The sequence below is a fragment of the Girardinichthys multiradiatus genome, chromosome 2, assembly GCF_021462225.1.
Source record: "Girardinichthys multiradiatus isolate DD_20200921_A chromosome 2, DD_fGirMul_XY1, whole genome shotgun sequence".
NCBI classification, from domain to species: Eukaryota; Metazoa; Chordata; class Actinopteri; order Cyprinodontiformes; family Goodeidae; genus Girardinichthys; species Girardinichthys multiradiatus.
This window is the reverse complement of record NC_061795.1, coordinates 26,056,254-26,084,030: the sequence shown is the minus strand read 5'-3', so window position 1 is coordinate 26,084,030 and position 27,777 is coordinate 26,056,254. Positions and strand designations below refer to the sequence as shown.

The 27,777-nt window shown below is 38.9% G+C and overlaps 1 protein-coding gene across 1 annotated transcript; it reads right to left on the bottom strand.

The window, feature by feature from the left end:
• On the bottom strand, positions 1-27,777 carry klf13 (Kruppel-like factor 13). The gene is made up of 2 exons (XM_047391402.1): positions 27,052-27,777; positions 1-7,729 (listed from the first exon to the last, which is right to left on the bottom strand). The coding sequence occupies exons 1-2, from the start codon at positions 27,524-27,526 to the stop codon at positions 7,422-7,424; spliced, it is 783 nt and encodes a 260-aa protein (XP_047247358.1). The 5' UTR covers positions 27,527-27,777; the 3' UTR covers positions 1-7,421.

Here is a 27,777-nt window from a genome sequence, read left to right as displayed (position 1 = left end):
TAATTGTGACTTATTTTATGAATTTATTTCCAAATGTAAACCTCACTATTTCATGCATACAAGTTATGACAACATACATTTTTCAACAATCTGTTATTTCTCATATTTGCATAGGACATGGTCACAATATATCATCTAACATGTAAAAAATAATGCCATAAAAAGATACAACAGAGCAGCTAAGACCAGCACATTGAATGTGTGATGAATTCATTGAACTGTACAACTGTAATACTTGAATGTAGTGATTTTGGTTTGCTGAGGAAAAAAACAATAAAAATAAAATAACAGAGTCACCTGAAGGTTTAAAGTGAGGTCATTGAGAGGAATGTACTGGCCATAGCTGAGCTGAGAGTTATTTACAGAACAGATTATAATGGTGCCATAAGAGGGGAAAGCAGCACCATGGAGTCACTACAACAGGCAACTGATGGTGAGGGTGCAGAGGAAGAAACACACAGAGGTATCAAGAGAGCAACATTACACTGAGGAGGTACACTGAAGACAAACAGGTACAGGAAACAGAACTGAAAAGGCTGGTGAGAGGCTCTCTATTTGTCAAAGAAGTCATTGACACCACTGCATGCTGCATAACCTGAAACGAGCTAATCCTTAAAGGACAAACATTATTCAACAGACTTTCTCTGCAGTGAGGAACGGATGGTGCACAGAGTATTTTCAAGCAGACGAGTTCAAACTAAAAGTACCAGCAGTTTGGATCTGCTTGTGTTCTTACTGCCTTGTTCATTTTAGACTCAGTCTGAGTATGTTTGCTTGTGTGACTGAATGACTTAAATTCATTCAAATTACCTTTTAAAGAAAAAAAAATAAAGTTGTCCATTTGAGATGTAGAAAAAGGTCCTTTTTTAAGCACAAATCCATCTTTTAACAAGTACAGCACAGTACAATTGCACCACAACGGTACAAACAGAGCTGGATTCAAAACTACTGCAACATTCATTCTTTTCCCTTCAAAGCCTTTGGTAACAAAGATCAACAACCTTTCTATAACTACGTGGCTGTCTCTTAAAAAAAATCCCTACTTTAAAAAGGCATAAGCTTCAGGTCTTTGTCGTGTGGGAAGACGTGCTCTGTTACTTTTACATGTTGTAGGTATTCATTTAAATTGGCTTAGCCCAAACATCGAGTCTAAAGCATGTGGGGCACTAGAAAACGTACCTTGTGCACAGTCTGGACCCACTTCTATTCCGAACCTACAAAAAAACGCATCGGGTCGAGGGAAGCAGCACATTTAGAGCAAAAGCCATACTCCTTTGGACTGGTTAAGCGTCTATAATCATTAAAACTGTTAAGATGTCAAAAATAGCTGCAGTAAGTTATTATACACTGCTTCAGCATTGATCAGAAACAACAACAAAAAGGACCAAAATTAATAACAATAAAAACAAAGCTACACAAAGCAAAACCATACATTACATAAAGCATAAAGAATAGAAACATTTAACTTAGAGCAGAACTGCTTGATCAAATCCTGTACATAACATTTCGACATGTCAACTCTATATAAAACTGTACAAGATTATTGTTTTTTTAGACATCTGATAGAAGCTAGATTATTTACGCTCAACAGTTGTATACTCTTTAAGAAGTTATCGCTATAGTTTTGGCACACGATTGCGCGGATCATGCTTGTACTTCTGCTGACGATGTCTGATCAGTAACATACTGATGTCTTTAAAATGAACCTAAATATATAATATGGACTCTAAATTGTTAGTTTGCTGCTTGAATTTATTCAAGAACTGTTAGTATTTTAGAATCCTTGCATGTAGAAATCTGTGATCTTAAGCAGAAATTTGGATTTAAAATCAAGAGAATGTAAATCCTTTGGATCACTTGGACGCTTGAATACTTTCTTAGCATAAAGTAATAAAAATATACAAATGTTCTCCTGAAAAGATAGTTTTTCCCTATATTTTGAGGGACATGCAGGATCTGGCAATATGGAACGGTTATACAAAATGCAGCCCAGTGTTTTTGTTTTAGTTTCCTACAAAAAAAAAACAAAAAAAACTCTTTGTCTACTTCTTCATTCAAGTAGGAACAAATAAAACTAACATTTTTTTTTTGCTACTCATTAAACAAACATAAGCTACATGATGGATGATGTGAAAAGATATGAAGGTAAAACAAAATTCAAATATCTCAAGAGGTATAATTCTGCAAAAAATTAAAATACAACCTTAAACAACAACAACAACAACAACAACAATATTAATAATAATACAAATAATGACTACATCCTAACTCACAATTCTGTGGTCTCTTATAATATGGAAAACCTTTCAAATAATCTAAAGCAATAAAAAGGAATCAGTCACTGAATCTGAAACTGACATAGACAGTAAAAAAAATAACCCCACCCACCCCAAAGTTTCCTGATTTTTTTTTTTTTTTCATTTCATGAATTAAAGGAATTTTTTGGAATTGCAGATAATAGGATTTACCTGCATCCCTGACATCAACAAAGTAAAGTTTAATTTTACACATAAATGAGCTCACTTTCAGCTGCGATGAGCTCTAAAACAGTTGCCTAAAGCAACTAATAAAAACCTGAAATTAATAAGGAAAAAATCAGGCGATTAAATGCCTTTTTTCTTTCAAAGGCTTGGACAGCAAAAGCAAAGAACAGTAAAACCGGACATGTACAAAACTGTGTTCGATGGCCTTGTTTGTTGGAATTATTCAAGTACATTAGATACAGTGAGAGTAAAGGTTTTTGAGACGCTCTGTCTGTGGATGCCTACATGTCACTTTTGCAGTCTAGCTGAATATATAGACTTTTCTGTTTAAATGGTTATCTAAGTTAAAACAGCTTCAGAGTGTATCAAAGCAGGATTGTGTGAAGTTATCAAGACATGTTATAGGCAAAAAGGGCTGCACTAAGGTGGTCCTGTGTTACCAGCATGGTCACACACTGACCAGCAGTGAACACTGGGCACCCAAGACCACCGAGGGGCAGCCGCAGGCAGCCTGATGTATGCGTGCGGCGACTGGTTTTACAACAAAATCCACAAACTGTTCCGTATCTGCTTGGCAGATGTTGACCCTGAGGAAAATGTGCAGATTATAGATTAAAAACTGAATAACGCGTAATTTTTTTCTCCTTTTTTTTTTTGCAAATGAGCACTTTAAACCAGGTCATGAAATTATAACCAAAACAGGAATATACAGAAAGTAAGCTGATCAACAGCAATTCTTTTTGTTTTAAGAAAAATGGTAAACTGTCACTTCTGTCTTTGAGATCTGCAAATCAGTGGCATTCAAAGTGTCATCTTGCAGCCTGCAAACTATTTAACATCATACAAAGGATTGTGTTTTGAGATAAATCCATTGCTTTTCAAGCTAAATAAGGGAGAATGAGAGTGGATTCATTTTGACTTAAAAGAGAAGATAGCTGCAATTGAGAAAGAAGGACAAGGGCTCACATTCATGAACTTACACCTGCCAGACTGACTCAAGAAAAAAAAAAAAATACTACTCGCTTTCAGAGCAAAGTTAACATGCATGTAGCGTCGCATGCAGGATACAGGAGCAAGAGTTGGTCAAGTTAGCTCTGATGGCAGTAAGTCTGAAGGAGTCTAAACTGCATAGATGACAGCCCATCCAAATGCAGCAATGAAGTATTTAAAAAGTGTGGGCATAATACAGACTGGTGGGGCTGCAGCAGTTTTGATAGTGGTGCTTGTTTCCACTTTAGCCTGACTTACAGAGGCATGTCTGTCAGCTTTCTCAGGGGGACATCGGAGGTTCAAATGCTGGGTTGACATCAGTATAGTGAGCGCTGCACTTTGCTGATATGTTCATTTTGGTTCAAATGTTTCTCTTCAAACTCTTCAAAAGGCGCCAACCCCCCCCAACTTGTAAGGAGAAAGGAAGTTTTAAAGCAGCAGTTTGGAAGCTCGGGTTTATCAGTGCGAGCCAAGAGCGACAGTTTCCTCTGCATTGTGAAATCTGATTCTGCAGCTTCTATGAGAAGGAATTCTGTTTGTGCTTTGGATGGAGTCAGGTACTTCCCACCCACGCTGTTGGTGCTGTCTACAAACAGCTCTTGTTCATACACATTTCCTCATATCCTGCAATTCAGATCAAGCTACCAATTACACCTATTTTTCTGCTGGCTGTTTCTACAGTTGGAGGGAGGAGGAAATGGGGTTGTCTGCTTCTGTGTATCTCCTCCTTTGTGCTGTTCAGCTTGTGATAAAACCTCTAATCTTTTATCAGGAGTAGGACCTGCCCTCTCTTGCCTGTTTGTTGCAGATATCTGCTTTTTCCCTCAAGTTAGATTGGCCTAATGCACTAACCAATGTTTGACCTCCTAATTAGGCAATGCTAATGTAATTCAGATGGCTCACTGACAGGACAGGTAGAGCCAGAAGAGAAAGGTCTCACTGAGCGAATGACATGCTAGCACTCCCTGCAGCAGGGTGGGAATGTCTTCTTTTGGGTGCAGCTGTTTCCTCCAGGGAGGTTTAGCCAGGAGGAAGTGATCACTCATGTGACTCTAGCTTTGATACTCCCCATAGGACTGAATAAAAAGCTTGTCTTTGGTACATTTTCCTATGTGCTTGATGAGATGAAATAACTGGTTGCTACTTAAGTTGTTTTGTCTCCTTTTTTGGTGAAATATGTGCTGATCAGAGAGTAATCAGGGTTTCTGCAAGGACATCAAAAGTCCTAAATCTAATAATCTATATTTTTGGCCTAGGTCCTAATTCTGCCCAGATTTTTTCATACACAGTCCCACAATACATTTAGCTATGTCTTACCTATTTCTGTATGTTTGTTCATTCATTGCTGCTTTGATGAACTTTTATATTTTATAATATATTTTGTAAAAATGTTTTTGTTCTGTGATCTGTAGCTCTGGCTGTAGAATTTAATTGCTTCATACTGTGATACAACTAAAAACCCCATGATGCATAATTTGAAACTGGTTTATGGGTTTAAAACTGTATGTTTAACTAATTATAATTCAGAAATCTGTGGTATAAAATCCACTACCAGCTCCTTCTTCATAGGAAAGAATTAATTTAAAGAGGTGCGGTGAGGTCTGGCTAAAACCTGTCATTCTAGTTTAGTCACTCTCTTTCTCTCTCTCTAAAAAAAATAAGCTGGTTTTTCAAACTAATTAGTCAGTCAGTCAGTCAGTCAGTCATATATTTTCCCCACTATCTAACTTATTGCCATAGTTACACCAAAATCCATGTCTGATTGGTCAACGAGTACCTCATGATGACTAAACTCCCAGTAGCTCCAACAGAACTGAACTCTCTAGAGACATTTATCCATCAAACAAACTGGATCTGAGCTTTGCCAACTGCAGTGGAGAAATGTTTTTGTTTTGTTTTGGTTTGCATCAAACACTACGCTAAGTTGTCTGTTTTTGAGTAAAGCAAGACTTCTGTTTCCCGTCTTGGGCATGTCTATAAGCCCTCAGTAACTTTTTTTTTGCTGACGTTTGCGTCCAAAGGTATGGAACCTCCAGGTCATCCAAAAAAACCAGTGCTAGAGCAGAAAAGTAGACTATCTCTACAGCCAAGAAAGATGTAAGGAGGTGTCACAACTCTGCAACAGAAATGCACGTTGGTTCTGCGAAAATTAACACCATATATAACCAATAAGACACTCTTTCATTGTCTTATTGCTGGCGCTCTGATACCAAAAGCTGATGTATTATCATGATGGCTCTGAAACCTTGGTATTCATTGTTATTTGTTTTACTGCTCCTTTGCCGTCTTAGATTTAAACAAGGCTAAGGCTAAAAGTCCAGTTATATGATATAAAATGTATTTTCCTTTTGCTGTTGAGAGACTGTTAGCATGTTGATAACTTTTAGGTTCTGAATCAGCTTTAATTACTTTAGATTAAGTAAACCTTTTTTTTTCACAAGTGGTGTGCAGACTAAGTTTATGTTATGGAAATTAGTAGCAATTAACCATTAGTTTATTCATAGTAGTTCTGTAGTACCTGTTTATTTTTTACTTTACCTCTGTATGCTTTAGTTAAAGTGTTTCTTACTGTCTATGTTGATTTTCTCTTTAGTAATTCCCACTTCTTCTTTTAAATGCAACTTTTTTTAAAATCCTCCCTCAGAACTGATTTTTGATGGATTATGATATTATGGGGCTGATTTCTTTGCTTACATTAAAAGAGTTTAATGTAGCTTATCAACACCACAAAGGCACTGAAGTTGGGAAACCTAAGTGTAAAAGTACTCGACTCACATGGCAGAGCTGGAAAACACTAATTTAAGGTGACAAAGCTGTGTTTTTGTTGCTTAAGCTAATCATTAAGCTAAAAACAACCCATTGAGTAAAATTAGTTTTTTAAAGTTAACTCTCCTAAATCATGTATTTATTTACTTGAAATCATATTAGTCTTAAAAAGAAGTCTTACTTAAACTTGCAGGAACCCTGATACTTTTAGGCAAAAACAGCTGCTTTTAAACTTCATTCTCACTATATAAAGGTTCTGTTTTTGTTTTTACTTATATGTACATTTATAAAAACTACCAACCCAATATAATCCCGATCTGCTTGACAATGCAGATTCACACACTTTGAACAATATAAAACTGATTAATGCAGTGCACATCTCATGCCCACTGTAATTTCAGTGTATATTAGCACTGATGTGTTGTGTTTTCTCAAAACACAAAAGTTACATTACATTTGACCTTCCCTCCAAACGTAGGACAGAACATCAACTGAAGTTTAGAAAAATGACCGCATGACTGTATGTCTAGTTTTTCTCAAATGTGAAAGCCGACAAACATAGCATAGAGTGCAAATTGTGTTGAGGGTAAGGCTGCAGTATAACATGTACTGTATGTTTCTCTTCACCATGGTCATTCTTTCAAGCTAACAAGGCCATCCCTGAGCAGGGCGTAAAAATTCAACTCCCCGTTGAATTTTCGAATAAAGTGATGAGTATATTGTGCAGTCAATGTGAGTGCTCTTGAGTACTGTGGTATTACAGAAAGAGCAACTGTCTTCAATCCTGAGGTGTAGGTGTACCCCTTCTCCTAACCCATTCAATAAAAAAAAAATCTATTAAAAACAAAACATTTTGATAAGACCTGTGAGGGTGTCTGTCTGTTTTTCCTTCTTCTAAACTGTGAATATACAATACACAACTAGCCATAGTCAGAAGCTTAAAAAACACAGATGTGGTACAGAATGGAAATATCGCCATCTGGGAAAGGCATTATCTTCTATTAGGATCACACAATTAATTGCACTACAATAAGCACTTATGTACAGTATGGTACATCACAGCAAGCGCAGAAATATCAGAGGAGGGGGTGGCGGGTTGCTGACAACTGTGCAACAAATGTGTTATGATGAAATTGCAGGCCTCACAGTCTGGGGGCCTGAAAAGTGCGGCCAGATTTCATTTTAAGGCGAGTTAGCTGGACTAAGGGTGGGGCTGATGGTGGGACTTGATGCATCAGAGCGGCTGTAATCGCTGAGAGAGCTCGGGTGTGTGGTGGGGCCGCCATGGGGCTTCTTCAACATGCCGGGCTGGAAATCCGAGTGGCGCCTGGCGTGCTTCATCAGGTGGTCGCTGCGCATGAAGCGCTTGTCGCAAAGTGGGCAGCCAAACTTCTTCTCCCCCGTGTGGGTGCGGTAGTGGCGAGCCAGCTCATCAGAACGGGCAAACTTCTTACTGCAGTCAGGCCAGGTGCATGGGAATGGCCTTTCACCTGCAGAAAATAGGAAAGCATAGTCATAGTTAGATCCTTGTGTCCAGGTAAAATGTCTCTGCAAGCCAAATGAGATGTTTCTGCTGACTGAATATTAGAAGAGCCACATGTTTTAAAAAAAATCTGTTAAAGACCAAACCTTGAAGTGTTAGGCAAAAGCAGACCTGAAGGTTTAATGTAGTGTAGGACACTGAAAAGCTAACATTAACTAATATGCTAGCATTAGCTTTTTAGTCCAATCTTGTTTTATATCCTTGCCAAAGCTTATTAGTTCAAATTGAAACTTGCAGCTATGCTAATGGCAGTATATTTGCTAGCATTAGCCATAATGCAAACTTTAGCAAACAGGCCCTCATTAGCAAAAATCTTAGCATTAGCATGCAACTAAAAAGGTAACAAAATAATGAGACATTATGTTATGCTATGTGACCTTTTTTTTTTTACTTGAATTGTGTTTCTAGCTAAACGTAAGAAGAAGCTTTTTGCACAAAGTGTTTCAACAATTAGAAAGGAACACCCATTAAGCATATTGGGAAAATTTGCTTAGAAAAGGTTTGTATAAAAAGTCTCATAACTCATAGATGAATGTTTCAAGATTTGTGTGGTTAAAATTGCACAAAGTTTGCTCAAGTAGGAAAGGGCTAAAAAAATTTATGGAAAAAGCAGAAGCAAAAGGATACCACCTTTTTAGCACTCAGACAATAAAATACATGAAGATATTTAATAGAAAAGAATTACAACTTATATTCAGCAAAAGAATATGAAGAATCAGACCATGTGCAAAAATAAAATAAGAGGAAAATATCATTGAGACTTATGGCTATGTTTGTGTTTTTACATGCCAAAAAAGCTTTTATCACATATTCAAGATGCTGTCACATTGCACAATAACATATTGTTAATGACAATATTTTTGGCATGAACAGTGTACTTTTGTTACTGGTGTTATCTTCATTATTAGCCATCCATCCATCCTTTTTCTATATCCACTTATCCTTGCAGGGTCTCACAGGCGTTGGTGCCTATCTCCAGCAGTCAAGGCAAGATGGGGTAAGATGCTGGGTACATCCTGGACAGGTCGCCAGTCCATCACAAAGCTTCATTATTATTCACAGGACATTCCACCAAGGAACTTAAGCAATGTTCTAAACTGCAATATTATCTTAGGGTATTTTTATTGTTCAACTTAGATTCTAAACATAATGAGTTCTGTATACTTTTGTTTAGTTCTAGGCAACAGACCTATCTAGTCATGGTTTGCATTGTAAATGTAGCCATTCCCACGACAACAACAGCAGATGTTTGCAATAACCACAGGGGATCTCCCCCTCTGTAATCTCTGCAGCTTTCCATCTATTCTACCGGAATGAGTGACAATGTCTGATTCAGGGTCCGTAGGGACGACACCTTATGGCCACATGGCAGAGATAAGACATGATAATGTCCATTGAATGGGCTGATAACCTCCAGAGTGGGCTGGGTATCATTGATTGCAATGTTGTTTAAGATTAAGGTATGTAAGGTTTCTATGAACCCCAACTGTATCTAAACACATTGACTCTAAGTTATGTAAAGGCGAGAAAAAAAAAAAAACATGTGACTTTGAATAAGTGCAAAAGAAACTTCCATAGTAATTTTGGTTCCAAACTGTGATGTATTTCAAGTTCCTATGCTGAGTGTATTCACACACATACACGCACACCCACACACTTCTTTAGCCCAAATGCTGAATTCCTGCTGTTGGGATACAATTGTGGTAGTTTTAATCAAAGGCTCAATAAAATTTGTGGCCGATTTTGATGGATTATAGAAAAGAGCAGAAGGAGCCTCATTATTCTTTAGAGACCGCCATTTTAAACAATGACCTGATCAGACTTCAAGATCTTTTCCACATGTGGAAATGAGAAATGGTAAAATTATAATGAACAAATAATGTTATGGTCAGTGGGTTGTGATACTGACTTCGGTAAAAATCAGAAATTAGTTAATTCACCTAAAATAACATTAGCTTTTTACCTGCTGATGGTTTGTGTAAACTGATGTTAGCTAAGTCAACATTCACACTTTGACCACACAAAAGGTCATACAATCATTATAGACAAGCAATGATTTCTATGGAGTATTGGGTAGAAGAGAAGTAAAAAGAACATGTTATAACAAAAATCTAACAAAAATGTATATCATGATCTAACTACTTTGATTTGAAACAGAAAAGCAAAACTTATTCCAGCCGTTTGGATAAATCACATCTAAATTTAATTGTAGTTTTTAAAATGCTTCTTGTGCAGAATGGTACTGCTTTGCCATTCTGCTCTTTATAGACATTTATAACATGTACAACTAGGAATATTTCCAGAATTTATCTGTCCTGTCTTTCCCTGTCATCTCGTTAAAAAACATAAACAATCTGGAAACAGTACAATGGAACATTTGTATTATTCTATTCATCCCATGGTTTGGTACCCTTACCTTGAAGCATACCCACTTCTGCCAACTTCTTGGGTTGAATACATTACACAGTAAATCAGTCTTACCAAACACTCCTGTAGTAAATAAATTACAGGAGCTGCACCAGTCATTTGGGTTATCACAAAACCCAACTCTGTTTGCTTTTAACCCAACTGTTTTTAGTGTGAAAATTCCTCAAGCCCTCAAACATATCTCAAGCAATCAAAAAATATTTTCTAATCAAATCAATCTCTTTATGATTTAACATGTCATAACTCAAGACCGTAGCTATGCTTTTGTGTGTTAACTGTTTAAATATGTAAATGCGCTCCCTGTTATTGGACGTTTTTAATACTGTAGTGAAATACACAGGAGCAAATGACTAGTATGGAGGTTTAAACAACACAATCAAAACATGATTTAAATTGTGAGAAGTCCAATTGTTTTTTGGGGGGATGGTGTGCAGGAATGTAAACTACATGAGATTAGCAGTAAATGGGCCACAACAGGTTATAGTCACCCAACAGGCCTCTGCTTTCATTTGATGTTTGATTACATAGGTATACCAAGCCAGAACTAATAGTGTGAGTGTATGTGAGCGAGCCATATGGAACGTGATAATATCTTAATCTGATAAACACCTCATCACCGTGAGTGATGACTAATTCGGTGCCAATAAATAAGCAATGTTATTCCTATAGTTTAATGACTTTGTAAGAAGGATATAAAAAAATCATAAAGTTATGTGCAAAGCATTAAGAGATATGAAACTAAAAAGCTGATACTGTTTTTGTTTTTGTCGGGGTCTGGGTTAGAGTGTGTGTTTGTGTTTTGTGTGCAATTTTGTTTTCAGTTTCCTGATGGTGCTGGAGTTTCTCAGGTGTGCTAGGTGACAGGTGCAACTGATCTGCTGATTGCATGGAGGAGTATTTAAGCAGGAGGCTGCCAGCACTTCGATGCCAGAGTGTTTGTCTTCAGTGGTAACAAGCTCAGCCACTTCTAAGCTATGCTTCGTTCCTTGTCTCTAAGCTGACTTTGTGTATGTTCCTTCGCAGGCAGAAACCTGAATCTTTTGATTATCTTCGTTGAACACAGTTGTTTCCTCAGAGTGTTCTTCTGTATGCGGGTCCGGTCTATTACGAAAATAATGACAGTTTTGATAAATTACCTAGTGAATGGCGTGACACTGAAGTAGCAAACCCAGTTTAATTATATAGTTCCAGATGCTAATCATATTCACAATGACTACCTAACTCATTTTCAAACATGCAGCTATCAGTGCTGTGGTACAAGAGAAATCACACATTACCCCTTACATCATGCAATTAAAGTGGAAATTTAATCAAATCTACTCAAAGCCACTATATATTATCTCATGTTTGGTTTTTTATTCTGCTCTGTAAATTATGTGCATTAAACCAAGTGTCATTTGAATAACATTGATAATAATAATGTTATTTCTGAATAACAGAAATAACACATCCAGCATATGCAGCACTTAATCTTTAAATATTTAGGGTTTCTGCTTTGAATAAGAATAATCAATCGTTATACATATCTATGCCAATGGTTTGAGGCATGAATGGGAAATATAATAATGTTTATAGAAGGCACAAAAAGAAAGGCTGCCAAAGGCTTTCTTTGTTCTTTGGTTTCCCTGTGGGCCACAATGGAAACAAGCACTGCTCACCGTCAAACATTCATACGCTACATGATGCCAGAGAGTCTCAAAAACAAGAACTCGGCTCACTACGAGTCCAGATCCCTCCGCTACAACCCCTCCCTCACCCCATTCTGTATGTTTACAAAACATGCAGACAGACAGAGCAAGTCTAGACAGTATGGTTTGTGTTCCTGCCTCTGATGCCTTACCTCAGCTCCAGACAAACACAATCTGCCCTGCCCATTGTAGTTCCTGCAGGTTCATGCATCACTTCATATATTTAAATGCACTAACTGATGGATATACATTTGCATATGGACATGATGTGTGGCTATGACTCCTTTTTATCAAACCTAGAAAAAACAACACATTGACTTTCCCACTTGAAGTTACAGTGAAAATATATAACCAGATGTCAATGGTTATAGCTCATATTGCGGCTGGTTAGTCGGGATTGTGGTGTAAATGCTTAAGCGCTTATCTGACTGAGGCGTGTCATGTTAGACTGATTTAATACCATATCAGCAGCAGAAGGAAGCTCGGGCTGCCTCCTGTTACTGCAAAATGAGTTACTGGCCTAAACATAGAGCCAAGTTCTGCAGGCAGCTTAAGGGTCAATAACCAGAGTAACAGATCCAACCAACATTAATATTAGAACAGATGAAAGAGAGCTAAAGCTGAGACACCCTCGTCTGGCTGGCTTGATTCAGTAACGCATTGTGGAAGCATCAGATATCAAACTTCATTTCACTGGGATGAATCTTAACAGCATTCCGAAAACACTTTACAGAGCTTATGGCTTTAAGGGTAACAGTGTGAAAAATAAGTTATTTTTAAACAGGCATTGTTCCAAACAATTCTATACTATGCAGTGGTTCTCAAAAGCATGTACCGCTTGTTAATATGAAAGGTTTTAGTGATGGAAAATGAGATCATATTAAATTGTTTCAAAACGTTTTCAACATATATTGTGACACGTTTCTTTTATTTCTTCTAAAAGCTTACATCACTTATGTTAAATATGGTTAAGCTGATATAACTGGGGCTGCACAGTAGCGCAGTTGGCAGCACTGTTCAGCAAGAAGGTCCTGGGTTCGATTCCCAGCCTGGGGTCTTTCTGCATGGAGTTTGCATGTTCTCCCCGTGCATGCGTGGGTTCTCACCGGGTACTCCAGCTTCCTCCCACAGTCCAAAGACATGCCTGTTAGGTTAATTGGTCTCTCTAAATTACCCTTAGATATATGAATGAGTTTGTTCATGGTTGTTTGTGTGTTGCCCTGCGATGGACTGGTGACCTGTCCAGGTTGTACCCCGCCTCTCGCCCATAGACTGCTGGAGATAGGCACTAGCTCCCCCGTGACCCACTATGGAATAAGCGGTAGAAAATGACTGACTGATATAACTGCTTTAGATGTCCTAGTTTGGTTTTACTGATTTTTCCACTTTTGCATCCTTTGCTTTATTTATATTTGTTCCACAACATTATTTGTATGCCATGGTGAAATGATGACAGCAGTGCATAACTGGAGGAAATGTGAGAAAATAGTGACGTTATTAATTAATCAGGTAATTATTACAAGGAAAGGATGAAGAAAAACTCGCAAACAAGAATGAAAGAGCTGCAGGAATTTATAACACTGACTGAGATGAAACTGTGGCTTTGTCAAGGTGGATGAAATTATGAACTATTACAGATACCACTCAGTCCAGCAGAGAACTGAAGGCATCTGCTAAAAAACTGATAAAGTGAAAAGGGATTTTATCTTTTAGCATCACTGTGAGACCATGCATATATCCAAATCCACATAAGAATGACCTAATGAAAGAAAAATTAAAGTTTTGGAATGGCCTAGTCAAATTCCAGATCTAAATTGAACATAAAATCTGTGGACCCGGTTGAAGAGAGCTGTAGACAAAAGATGTCCTCACAATCTGATAGATCTGGAGAATTTTTACAAGGCAGAGAGGAAAAATATTGACAACTTCAGTTGCTGTATACTGAATGCTAAAACTGAATTAAAGATGTTTCACTAAAGAAGTACACTGAGAGTGGCCACACCTATCCAACCAAGTTGTTATTTTTTTCTTCTTTTATTATTTTTCTTCTTCAATTACATTTTACAGGATTTATCATGGTCTCATTTGTTACATCACAAAATAGCTGCCAATGCACATTTATATGCTCTGATCCCAAATGAAAATGATAATACTGTGTGTGCTGTTGGGAAGTCACTGTCCAGGCTATTTTTGTAGACTGTAGCGATTACTCAGCATCCCTGCTAAAAAAAAAAAAGATTGTGACCACAGCTTGCCTTTCTTCCCATCCAGTTAGAGTCCTCCCACACCGGGGCAGCGTGGTGACTGTGATGTCAGGCCCCAGCGATTGGTTATTCCATCTCTGGCAGTTTGCCACATGCATGGTTTGCCTTTCTCAGAACATGTCAGTTGCAGAGGGCAAGGGCGAAAAGAGGAGGGGAGGGTGGAGGAGGGAAGCTTCTCCCAAATGAACACAGTGACCCAGTTACCCATAAAGTGAGTTACATCATGCACGCAAAAAGTACCTCTGCCCCCCCCAGTTAAAGGTGGTGTGATTATGTCACAGGTGCTGTAGTTATATAACTGTTCTGAGTCTAGTGGGTCAGTAAATAAGCAGCTCATCCCTTTACTCATTCATATATCAGTAGTTTCTACAAAATAAAAAACGGCTGAAGCGAAATCTATCCCTGAGGTGTAAAGGACTCTATCTGCAAAGGCAAGATCAAATCTCGCTTCTGATGCAGGCAGCGGTACAGGAACTGAACTCAATCCCCTGCTCCAACAACAGCTACCAGCATTTCAGCTAAATGTAGATAAAATTCCTGTTGCTTCCCCAGGCATAGGCACACCTAAAAAACTCTACGTGAGCCCCCTGCCAGAAGTGAGCAAGAAGAAATAACTTGGTTAGGGTGACAGTGAAAATTACTGTTTTTGTACATAAAGGTTAACTTCAATAATCACCTTGAGGTTAACTTTAAGTGAAGTTTTGGAAAACGGTTATTAACAGAAAAATCTTACCTACAGTAGATAACTATCATAAGGGTTTATGTGAATGCTATTTTATGCACCTTTAAACTGTTTTCATTTTCACTTCAGATGTTTTTTACAAGGACGTAAAGCAATGTGAAAAGCAAAATTATTATAGCAGCTTAAATGAAGAGGTCTGTTGATTTTTACAATAATTTCCCTTTCTATCAGGCAGTTACTGGGACCAGAACTGCTTTACATATTGTGCTGTTAGTACATGTTTCATACAGGAAGATCACTGGTGGTGCATCGCCTCCAATATCAGCATTTTTCTAAAACATAGTAATTTGCTTCCCTGTCAATAAGTTCTCAGTGCAAACTCTACCAAAACCTGGATTTTTTCTAAATGAAGACAGCGAAGATGGGGACTTGAGTTGTACTTAAGTTGCAAAAACAAAGATAACAATCTCATGTTATCAGGTGTCGATAATTTGAGTAAATGACTAATGTCCCTTCTCAGTTACTGTAGTTTACACAAATGACTGATAGTTATGGTATTCTTACACACAGTACATATGTTCTTGCAGCGTCATAGTAATGTCATAGAATGTCTCTGAAAACTGAAATGTGCTTTTAATGACTGCAGGTCATGTTTATTACAAAATCAGCTTCACTTACATCCAATATTTTATTCTCAAGCTGTTAAACTATGGCAGCAATACAAAGACACTTCTGGTTCTTCAAAAACAAAAACACTTCCTGTTACTTCAGAAATTCAACATTAAGTAGTGTTAGAGGGCCAACAAGGTCAATATTACATTTTGAAAATGTAATAGGTTTGAAATTACAGCAATGTATAATTATTTATTTTCATGTTGAATTAACGCCCTACAGCAAGTCTGTGTTTTAGGCAGACTAAATGGCATGTAATAAATGTGAGAATGGGAATTTCAGTCATTAGGGACTTGACTTGGACAAAACTAACTTGTGTCACTAGAAGACGCCGAGAGAGTTGTCTACTGCAGGTAGGATTTCAACTGCTTATAACCTTTTAACAGAAAATCAAATGTAAAATCCTTAATTTTCCCTGTAAACTTACAAAGATTTTCAGAAGCAACTGTCTCAAGAAGGGAACATAAAATCTTAGCCAGAATGCAGCCCACAGCTCAAAGGAGTTGGATTTACTCCACTTTTGCACCAGTTTAGTGGAACAGCCAGCTTGGCAACATGAAATGAGAGGGACACTCACTCCAGTGGTAGAGCTGAGCACAACCCAATACTTTAGTCTCATGTTTACAACATATAACCTGTAACCAGCCACGAGCCAGCAGACAGAACAGTCCCTGGGCTTTGAAGAACACGAAAATGATCACCAAGTCCCCCTTTGCCACAACCTGCTGGAGCAGATGGGGTTAACCCCACCACACCCACCCTCTCTCCCTCTACACGCAACATCACGTGCCAAGACGACATAAACACTTACATCTGTGGGCAAGACAAAAAATATACATTAAGGCTTCTGCAGCTCCTCCTTTCATTGTTCACGAAGCAGCATATACAGGCTCTGGTTATGCAAAAATACCAACAAAGGCGCGCAAAGGTTTTGTGGTCTGCAGAAAGACGCAGCTTGAGTCGAAACACATCTGTGATCAGAGCAACTGTTTATGCGTCTGCTCAGCTATGAGAGAATAACTCGGTGGGAGGGAAGACAAATTAGCAGGAAAAAATCACTAAGTAGTAACATGTTTCCTTTGCATTTTAATTCAAAGTAAGTTGTAAAGAAACTCTGCTGGAGCAGCAAAGAGTCTGTCAGGTGTTTCAGGAACATTTATGTTTAATCCTTTTTTCCCTGTATTGATAGGGACCCATTGCTTGCCTCTGTTCATTAGCCTGTAGCTGTCGGGTCGAGAACAATAGCAGCATCCTCTCTCCTAGCAGGAGTGGCCCTCTTGTAATGCAAGGGCTGCTCGCACTAACCGTAACTCTCTCCAATCGGCCCGCATGCTGGCCCATTGACATTCACACAGAACCATGCAGTGGAGTTAAAAGCGACTCTGAATCCTGCACACACTTTGCCACACATTACTTCATCCACTTAACTATTTAAGGGAAGGGCAGACATGGCTGGTCTGCATTGACGAACTCATTACATTTTGCCTCAGTCAGGATGGAAGCATTCTTTTAGCCCTGACTGTGCAGAGTCAGATGTGTTGCAGGCAGTGTTATCTTTCAAAGCCAGGTTAACCAGCAGCAGACAAATAGCTGTGGTCATTAAAGGCTGTTTACACTGAGTCCATGGTGATGTCGATCGTAATCTCCGATTCTCATGCAGCATGTTCATGTCAGTGACATTTCTGACACTGTCACTCCCATAATATCAACATCCTCCATGGGCATTGGAAAAAAAGGCCAGATCTTGAGAGGCCACATTACACTGTGATTGGAGGAGATAATGATATATAATGGCAGACGGGAGAGAAATGTTTTCATGTCTTTCTGATAAAACGATTTGCTAGTCTCTTCTTAACTCTTAAAATATAACCGGTTATTTAGACTGCCACATCCTATTGTACACACTGAACATATTGTATAAATACATAAAGTATTTATACATAAAGTATTTATACCCCTTAAACTTTTTCAAATTCTGTCACATTATTTCCACAAATCTAAGTACACTTCATCAGGATAAATTTTGATAGACAAACACAAAGAAGTGCATAATTGTGAAATGGCAGGAAAAGGAAATATGATTCATTGTCTATAGCCGCTTGTCCTTACATGGTCGTGGGGAGGGTGCAGGTGCCTTTTTCCGCCGGTCTTTCGGCAAGAGGCGGGGTGCACTCAATCTAGGCAAAACCCGTTGGACACCACACCTAGGTCTTGGTGGGCCTCAAATGGGTGTTAAAAGAATTTGTGCAAATTGTGAAATGCATCTTGACTCCATGTTGGTTACGCTTTTTGTCCAAAGCTGTCCTACATCAAACCTGTAAAGACAATTGAAATTGGGCCATTATGTAACCCATAGACAATGCCATTCTGGGCCACGTTTTCAAGCCATTGTCTACTTGTATGGGTCCCATTTGTAAATGCTGTGCTTGGCAATAAATATAGCTGCAGCAAAGTCCAACATCATTATCTAAATATCTGAATCTGATTCTGGGGTTTGCACTCTGGACAGGTTGCCAGTCCATCACAGAGACACACAGGACAAGTAGCAATGCCCAAGGGCAATTTTGAGTCAACAGTTAACCTAACAGTCATGTTTTTGACTGTGAGAGGAAGCTTGAGTACCCAGGGAGAACCCACTCATGCACACGGAGAACATGCAAACTCCCTGAAGAAAGAACCCAGGCCGGGAATCAAATCCAGGACCTTCTCGTTGCAAGGCAACTCAAGGGCTGCATGGTGGTGTAGTTGGTAGGACAACTACAGTACGCCACCATGCAGCCTTTGAGTTGAACTTCTTTAAGAAATAAAAATCTAAAGAGTGTGTATGTATTATCTTCAAACCCTCATACATACTTTGATGCCCCTAAATAAAGGCTATCAACTGACTTCAGAAGTCACCTAGAGAGACGTATCCTAAAAGATATGCAACTGTAACTGCAACGGTAGGTGGTTTTCCAAACTACTAAATCAGGACGCTGAATACAATTGCATGCTACACTGGCCCTCTGATATTTATTGGTAAAAATTATGAAAACCATGCAATCCTTTCCTGCACTATTTTGACAACCCATAAAATTCTAACAAACTATATTAAAGTTTGCGGTTTCAAGGTATACTAATACTTTTACAAGGTACTGTACAGGAGTGAAGACATACAACGGCTTGAGATAAACTACTCCCTCTAAAAATACCTGAAGTTTAACTCTTTTCAACCTGCATGAACAGCAAAGAGTGAACACAGTCGGTCTAACTTTCATAGCGGACTCTCTGAGCCCTCACCAAAGGGGGTTTGCTACAAAGGTCACAGACCCAAAAACCTTAATCAAACTGGCTGCAGATGCAGCTGAATAAATGACCTACATCAATAGATAGCACTGACAGGGAATACTCTGGTGTATAGCCACACCCCCCTCCTGCTGCACTCTTTGTGCTGCAGATCCCTTCATCACGTGCGACATGTAGCGGTTTTCATACTGTGGATGTGGAGAAAAATTCCCACTCTTCCACAGGTCTGTATACCTCGCGTCCTGCCGCTTGCAGTTAACCCCACACCACAAGATGTGACTTTGGTCTTGCATCACAAAACGCTTCAACACCTACTATACTTTTCAAGCAAGAAAGGGGTGGGAGAGGCTGGTGGGGGGAACTGACAGAGCAGCTTTTATAGAGCCAAACCAGAGTTTACTAAAGAATACATGAGCCCTGTAGGCCATTGAAAATGTCACAGCCAGGGCAGTGGCTGATGGCATTCAGCATTATGATGCTCTGTGGCGCGTGCTCGATTGCTTCATCACAGTCAAATCGGGCATATATTGTAACATTATCAAGAAACTTCTGCTGTCAACACATGCAGGATAACATATGGTTACCATGTGCATCAACACACATCTTGAAGATATCTTCTATGGGACAGTAACACTGCACCAGAGGATCAATAGGCAAGATGGTGGCTCCACTCTGGTTTTATTATCATTAGGGATGAAGTAGATTGAACTAAGACCTTGTTTCTGTTGGACACATACCATACTGCTCCACTTGACTTTCCAGAACCAACCAGGTATAATGACACAACCTGTTCCTTCACAGCTGAAAAATATACTTCCAACATGAAATGGCGATTTAGACTAAGCTGATTTAAGCTAACTTCCTACATGACAATGCTAAGAGCAAAACTAAGTGCAAACTACTATTAGCAGTACTAACTAATAACACTTCTCTTTAATCCATAGATTCAAACACATGCTCACAAACAGGGATTGTACTGAAACTTTGAATGTTTTATATGCATGGTAGACATATTGGATAGTGAGATCAGCCTGGCTCAGGGGTCTCTACCTTGCCAATTTGTATTGTTTATTTTTCCAGGTTTTCTATTTGATCTTCTGACTTATAACTCATGTATTCCAATGTCTGAGTACAAAAATAATGGATCATAATTTTCTTAGTTTAGAATGTTTCTGTTTGAAATTGGGTTTAAAATATGATCATTAGCAAAGTAGTGAAAAGGATCAGTCTTTGGATATTTCAAAATGTCAACATGACCCTGCTGCCAAAACAAAGAAGGCTCCTTCCTAGCCACCATATGTGTGTGGGCCCCATATGGATTTTGCTTAGGCTGAATGGGTAAAACAGGAAATTCCAGGTTCCTTGCAATGAACTGGGGTCTTTGCAGGGTTAAAATGGGTAATAGGAAAATCAGTGCAAATTGCACAACACAACTTGGACCCATTTTTACAGAGCTGTCCTGCATTAAACCTTTATTAGCAGTTAAAATTGGGACAATATCTAACCCGTCAACAATACCATCTGCGGGTCAATTTCAGCCCATTTTCTACTCATATGGGTCCCATATGTAAATGTTCTCTGCTTCATTAATCATTGCTGCAGTAAAATATTACATATATTTTAGACCTACTTACAAATTTCATTAACCATAGGTAAAGGGCCGAGCATTGGTTATCTCATGTATATCTGGGCCCCAAATGGATTTTGGTCTTGCTGAAAAGCTACAAGTAGGCCTGGGCTCACCATGGGTTTCTTATCTGGGACCCACTTATGCTGCCAAGATATAATCCATATCGACAAAACCATTTGGGCACCCTTTGAATGTCTTAGCTGGGTCTCAAATATTGTTTTATTAAATCTTGTGGCACTAGTGGCCTTTATTTTGTAAGCTGACCAACAGGAAATGGGGTGGATAGAGAGAGAGGGGTAGACATGCTGGCCAGCACTCGAACCCGCGACGGCTGCGTTGAGGACTTTAGCTTCCATCCATGTGTCGCACGCTTCACTCCTGCGACACCGCCACGCCCTGAGTCTAAAATAAGTTTTAAAAAAAGACCGTTCAAATTGGGCAATATCCATTGGCACTATTTCAGTTCCACTTTTTCTCCAGAGTTGTCTTGCATCAAACCTATAAGCAGTTAAAATCACGCCATTACGCAACTCATGAACAATAGCATCTGGAACAATATCTCAGCCAACTTTCCACATACATAGACCCTATATGTAAACATTGGCTGAATTATTTTTTATAGCTGCAGCACAATATTAAATTATTAACACAATTGCCAACAAAAAATTGTGAAAACTATGGAGAGCCGTTTTATTCAAAATTAAATAAATAAAAAAATACTGCTATTGATAAATTATTAATAAATATTTCATAAAATGAATGAATATCCCCACGAAATAAAACAAAATAATTATGTGAAAAGAAATTTTTATCTTGTTTTATTTAATTCATTTCAAAATTTATTTAATTTACTTAAAGATTTATTCAATTTACTTAAAGATTTATTTATTTATTTACTCATTTCTTTCATAATGCAGTTTTATTTTGTGACACTTTTATTTTGTAAAGATGCTTTACGTATTTGAGTGACCAAAGCTGATTATCGGCAAACGGGATGTCATTATTGTTATAGGCTGTTACTTTTAAATGATGATGTCTTTATTGGTTTTTATTTAATAAACAGCGTTGGAGCCATAACATATGGTGGCTGTATTTACTTGAGATGGGAAATAAATAGCACTATGTGTGTGTATGACGTGCTGAAAGGATGACAAAGACTTATTGCACAAACAGCTTCCACAAAAACAGCGGCAACCGCCGTGTCAGGCTTTTACGGCAGGCCTGGCACCAGGGGAGCCGCTCCCTCCGGAATGCTGTCTTCTAGCAGGCAGCGGCCCTGCTGTCCCAGCGCCGCCCATCAGACAAACCTCCGCCCCCTCATTTGAATATAAGAGCATGAAATAAAAAGAGCTTAAAATGAAAAACGGGTTTAAAAGTAAAAGTAACTGAAATACGTAAAGTAGCTTTACAAAATAAAAGTGTCACAAAATAAAACAGCATTATGAAAGACATGAGTAAATAAATGAATAAATCTTTAAGTAAATTAAATAAATCTTGAAATGAATTAAATGAAATAAGATGAAAATTTCTTTTAACATAATTATTTTTTTTTATTTCATGGAATATTTATTAATAATTTATCAGTAGCAGTATTTTTTTTTTTTATTTAATTTTGAATGAAACGTCTCTCTATAGAAAACAACCAAGTACTGGAACATTTTTAAATTTTAACATTATGTTGCTGCATAAAAGGCGATTCCTTTTATACAGCAAGTACATGACCCCATTACACATTCCTATATAATGATGGTGAGGCTGAATTGGTACAAAGTGGGCCTGGGCTCACAATGGGTTTCTATGTGACCCACATGGTTTGGCTGAATACAATCAATCTAGGCAAAACCCGTTGGACACCACACCTAGGTCTTAGTCGGCCTCAAATGGGTGTTAAAAAAAGTTGTTCAAATTGTGAAACGCATCTTGACTCCATGTTGGTTACGCTTTTTGTCCAAAGCTGTCCTACATCAAAACTGTAAAGACAATTGAAATTGGGCCATTATGTAACCCAAACACAATGCCATTCTGGGCCACGTTTTCAAGCCATTGTCTAGTTGTATGGGTCCCATATGTAAATGCTGGCTTGGCAATAAATATAGCAGCAGCAAAATCCAACATCATCATCTAAATATCTGAAACTGATTCTGGGGTTTAATAACAGAGTCCAAGATTATCAACTGTTAACAAAATGACATTATTTCATATGCTTAGAGCAGGGTGGAAGTCCTGCTGCTGGTCAGGTAGGTGGACTGAACTCTTCAGCCCCTGAATATGTTTTTACCTATTAGTGTGCCAAGATTGTATTCAGGAAAACCCCATCTCCACCCTGCAACCTCATCACTGACACCAACCACACAGGAACACTGAGCACTCTGTGTTTCAGTGCAGCCAAAAATAAAACCACTGGCAAGGAAGAAGCATATATAATGAGGGGCTCCTGCTGCTTTTTCCACCTGGAATTTAGGATAATTTTCCATGTAAAAATGTTATTAACCACACTTATTTGACTGAAAATAGGTAGCGCATTAAAGGAACCAGGTTTTCCATGGCCGTAGCCATGCCTCCAGGTGGTACCACTTATTGTTTAGGACAGTAAAGGATTTTACAACCAGCTCACAGCATCAGAGGGACCCCAACAAAACACAAAGGAGGTTCAGACAAAAACATTAATCCAACTGTAAAATATGTCATTAGGCTCTTTGTCGTTTATAAATATTGACCCTGGCCCCTTTTGTGTCACCAGCAGGTTTCAAATGTGTATTGTACATTGACAAGATGGGCTTTTGTAAGATTTGGCTGCGGGGGGGAAGGGGGTCTCAGTTGGAAGAAGAGCGAGGGGCCATCAGTTTTCCAGAGATGGCAGTTTATGACATGACCACGGAAAAATTTATGAGACTTCACCCAAAGATCATAAGACACCACTTGGGTGGGTCTTATGCATTAAAAAGGGAATTAAAACAAATTTTGAAAAAATCTGGAGCCCTTCTCAGACTATTTGTAAATCAGTTTTAAGTCCATTAATTTTCTTTTTCCTTTTCACATTTTACTGAATGCTCGCAGTGAAAAAAATGGCTCCAACATAAGGATACCAAACAAAAGCCGTCTGGTAACCTTAGACCCCTAAACTGCTGTGGATTCTTAAGCATCAAACTCAATGCAGTATAATGAGTGATTTAAATTCAGTGTGTACTCCTGTGTGTGCTACACCCAGGATGTCCCCATTGAACCCAGCACGAACAAAAAGAAACGTAAAATTAAACCTATTTATCTCCGCTGAGCGGGTCCCGTCAAACAGTAACTGATTACAATTTACAGTCCAAAAAAGAAATGTATTTTTAGATCTTAAAAGACGAAAAATTAAGTGGAAAGTAAGGGCCAAAGCCAACTTAGAAGAGCAGCAAAAAGTACGTTTTAATTTTAAAAGGTTAAGCTTATTTATGTTGATGATTTGACACACTGGCCCTATACAAGCCACTTAACAGCTAGCAACATACTTAAACACATTAGTGATAATTCTGCTATAATTACATGTTGTTGGAGCTATTTGCAAATAAAATTATAGCATTTCAATGTAAACGGACAGGGTTTTTCATAGGCTGTGAACATTTTGTAAGAAAGACAAAATATCCCAAATTTCTGCTGCTTTTTGATGCCACCACACACAAACTGCAAAACCTGGGTGTAGAAGCCTGAAGGAACATCTTGTCCCTGGCTAATTGTTTGTTGTCTATAGTGCTTCTCCTTTAATTAGAAAGCAGCACTTGGCTGAACCTGACTAGGCTGGGATCGGTTCTCTCGTGATTCTGCTAGTAGGGGTTGAAAGGAAGCATGTTGCCTGAGTCTGACTCCATGAAAACATGCTAAGCTCGGCTGAGGCAGCCCAGCTGAACTCAAATGACCCACATTTTGGGCCTGCCCAGTAAAACGGGAAGAGAGGGTCATTATTATCAGAATTTATAGGACACTGCCCAGTGGCGCAGGCCAGACGCTGAAGCATATCCAGAGAGGCAGGCGAAAGGAAATGCTTATTAGGCACGCAGACGAGGGCAGGGCTGGCAAGGAGCAATAAAACTGCACTGAACTCACATGGTGTGGGCTGATGAAGGGGGGAGCCGACTGCTGGAAGCACAGCTGCAGCTTTTTCAGAGACAAGGTAGCAGAACTGTGACTTTCTGGAACTTATCAAATAAAACAACACAAACCATCCTAATTAAAAGAAATAACAGGATGCAAGTTGACCTTCAATGCGAACAAAAGAAAAGGCTTGACAGGTAACAAGAATAATGAGCTGGGGTAATGCTGCACTAAACACAACAAAGGAGTAATGACAATGGACAGAATCCTTCTTGTTGTAATTATAAGCCACATTTCTCACCTTTAGCCTTTTTTTAACAAATGGTAGTTTAACAGTTGGCAGTAGTCTCTGACTGGGGCAACAATAAAGGTTGACTCCAATCAATAGCAAATGACTCTACCAGCCACAGTCTCCTAATGTGTTCCATGCTGGTTTGTTCTTCTTGTTTTTTAAATGAATATAATATTTATGTGCACTTTTTATGAAAGATAACAAATCTACAAAAAAAGTGACAGAAATCAGACAGGATAGTACACCTGAGTTTAAGAGCGTTTCTATGGAGCAGGAGGACCTTCTAGCCTTTAAAAATGTTCACAAATGTAAATATTTTCCTTGTTTACTCATTTTTCAGACACAATAACCATTGTAATGTATTTTTTATTACATTTGGTTTCATTGTAAATTATTGCTAATCTGCATATTGTTAGGTATAAACAGCCATGCACTGTAATTGAGCTACTTTATGCAAACAAATACAACACACAAAGAGATTTTTTTTAATTAGAGCACTTTTAGAACAATAATTTTGTAGGTTCTGATCATTTCATCCCACTGCAATTTTGTGCCTTTAAAGTTTTGGTTATTTTGTGCCAGACTTTGTTTTATTCGAAATGTTCCCTAACTTTAGACATTTGGTACCCACTTTCATAACCAATGATTTTAACCAATTTCCGATGTTCTTCTATTAGTCTTCTGTAAGGAAATGTAATTATATGTTTATATAAATAAATAATACCAACAGGAGATAAGTCGGGTTGTTGTTTGATAACGTCCTAATCTGTCATATTTTCAACTAGCCCAAACAGGGATCAGAACCACAATGAATCAAATTAGAGATTTGAACATTTTTATTCCTATTCGTCTCCATAATTTGTGAATACACTAAACTACATTAAAGAATACATTCAGTGTTGCCAAAGCCTACTTTTTTTTCCCTCATTAAATATGACAAAATGTGGTATCTGTATGTCTGTTTCAACTGAGAACTTCTATTATTTTGCAGAAATCAGTGAGAACTGATGATCACCTTCTTTAAGGAGTGTCCCAGTTCTCAGTGGGACATTTTAACCACTACATGAGGTAAATACTGGGAGATAAGGGGGAGGGGTTGGAATTGGGACTCAGCCTAAGGTGTGTAACCAAACAGTTTTGTTTGTATAATTAGCGAAAATGCCTTGAAGTTGAGGGTGCCCTACATATGCTGGATCTCGTGAAGCTGCTTTTTTATGCTTGCATGTTTCTGCAGCAAATGACTCAAATGTGGGTCATGCTCACGCAAGGTGTTTTATCCTGTGATCCAGAGAGCTCTGTTTTCTTTTCAGCCCTGTCAAGATGATGCATGTGGCTGCGTGCTTGTGCAGAAAATGAGCGAAGAGATTAGGTGTTCACATCACGAGGAAAAGGCAGTGAGACTCCAGTCGATGCTCAGCTAGCTCAGTCTGTTGCTGGCCAGATCAGCTGGCAAGTCTGTCTAGCGGGGGTGTGGCACATCATAACAAAGGGCTGTGGGCAGACAGGCGACAGACTGCACAGCTCTTATCAACCCCCCAATTTGAGTCGATCTATATCTCCCCTCCCTGCTTCAGTATCCTATCCTGCGGAATGCAAAGCGCAAAAAACTGGAGGTATGGTCGTTAGGGGGCGGACGGGTGGGTGTCACATGCGACACGCTGCTGATTTGCAGCGCATTTATTGGACTTTTTGGACTGATTCTGCAAACTTCCTGAATGCCCATGCACACTTGACTGATTCTGCGCATCTTCGGCTACATGTTTTGCATTTTTTTAATAACTCGCGGTGCTTTGAAGCAAACTAAAATTATTCAGAAGGAACGATCAGCTTCAGGAAACGTGGCTTAATGTAGTTCCACATGTACACCGCAGTTTCAGTTTGAACATACTGTCCACTGCGGTGGTGGATGTTCGTGCGTGTGTTCAGCAGGGAGGAGGAGGGGTGTGGAGGGTGTGAGGGGCAAAGCTCAAAGACTTGAGTGGGAGTGGCACTTTTTTCAAGCCTCCATTCCCAGAAATTAAAAGGACATTATAAAGTTTATATAACTCACAGCAATGAAAGTATTACTATGAAGCTATAGATGCAATACTAATGCGCTCATCATATTTATTTAAGGAAGATTCTTTATTCTTCGACAATAATGCAGCAATTTAAATGTATGTCCTGTTTAGATCAGACAGTATTTTCAGTTTTACTAGTCTCATGTGAAATAGGAACATAATAGGCACCATTAAACACTTGCATCCAGCCAAACTGACCTGTGTGTGTCCTTAGATGGGCTTTGAGGTGGGAGGATTTGCCATAAACTTTTTCACAGCCGGAATAGTTGCATTTGTGCTTTTTCTGAGGTGGCTCCTGCTCAGTCCGACCTCTCGATCTCTTGCCTCTTTGTCTGAGCGCAGGATCGGAGGTGGCGGTAGGTGTGGCAGAGTTTCCATCCTCTCTCAGGTTCGGCGTGCTCTCCTCCTTTATCTTTGCCTGCTCGGTAACCCCGTTGGGCGTCTGCTGGTTAAAATCCGCCAGGATCCTCGCCACCACGAAAAGCGAGTTCTCCTTCACCAGGGGCTCCTTTATTTCCTCCCCCGTCCTGGAGGAGGTCGGGATCTCCGGTTTAATCTCCCTGTTGCCCTTAGGGGGGTGAACAACTGCACGACTGGACATTGAAACAAGGCACTCTGCTGCAAAGTGATCCATTCTGTCTTTGAAACAACCCCCTCTGCTTCTTAATGACATTCACAAAAATAATTATGAAATAAATCCGTGTGAACGTTATAAAAAAAGTACTTGCACCGTGCTTCCCTTTGTGTGTCGGTGAGGTGGAGGTCGTTCTCATCAGAGAAAGCTGACTTTATGATGTTACCCGGCTTTCCAAAATCATCAACATCCTGTGCGAGAAACGCCTCGGACCAAAAAAACAAGCAGAGAAGATCTCTCTCAAACAGAAAGAGAGAAGGAGAGAGACACACACAGAGAGAGAGAGAGAG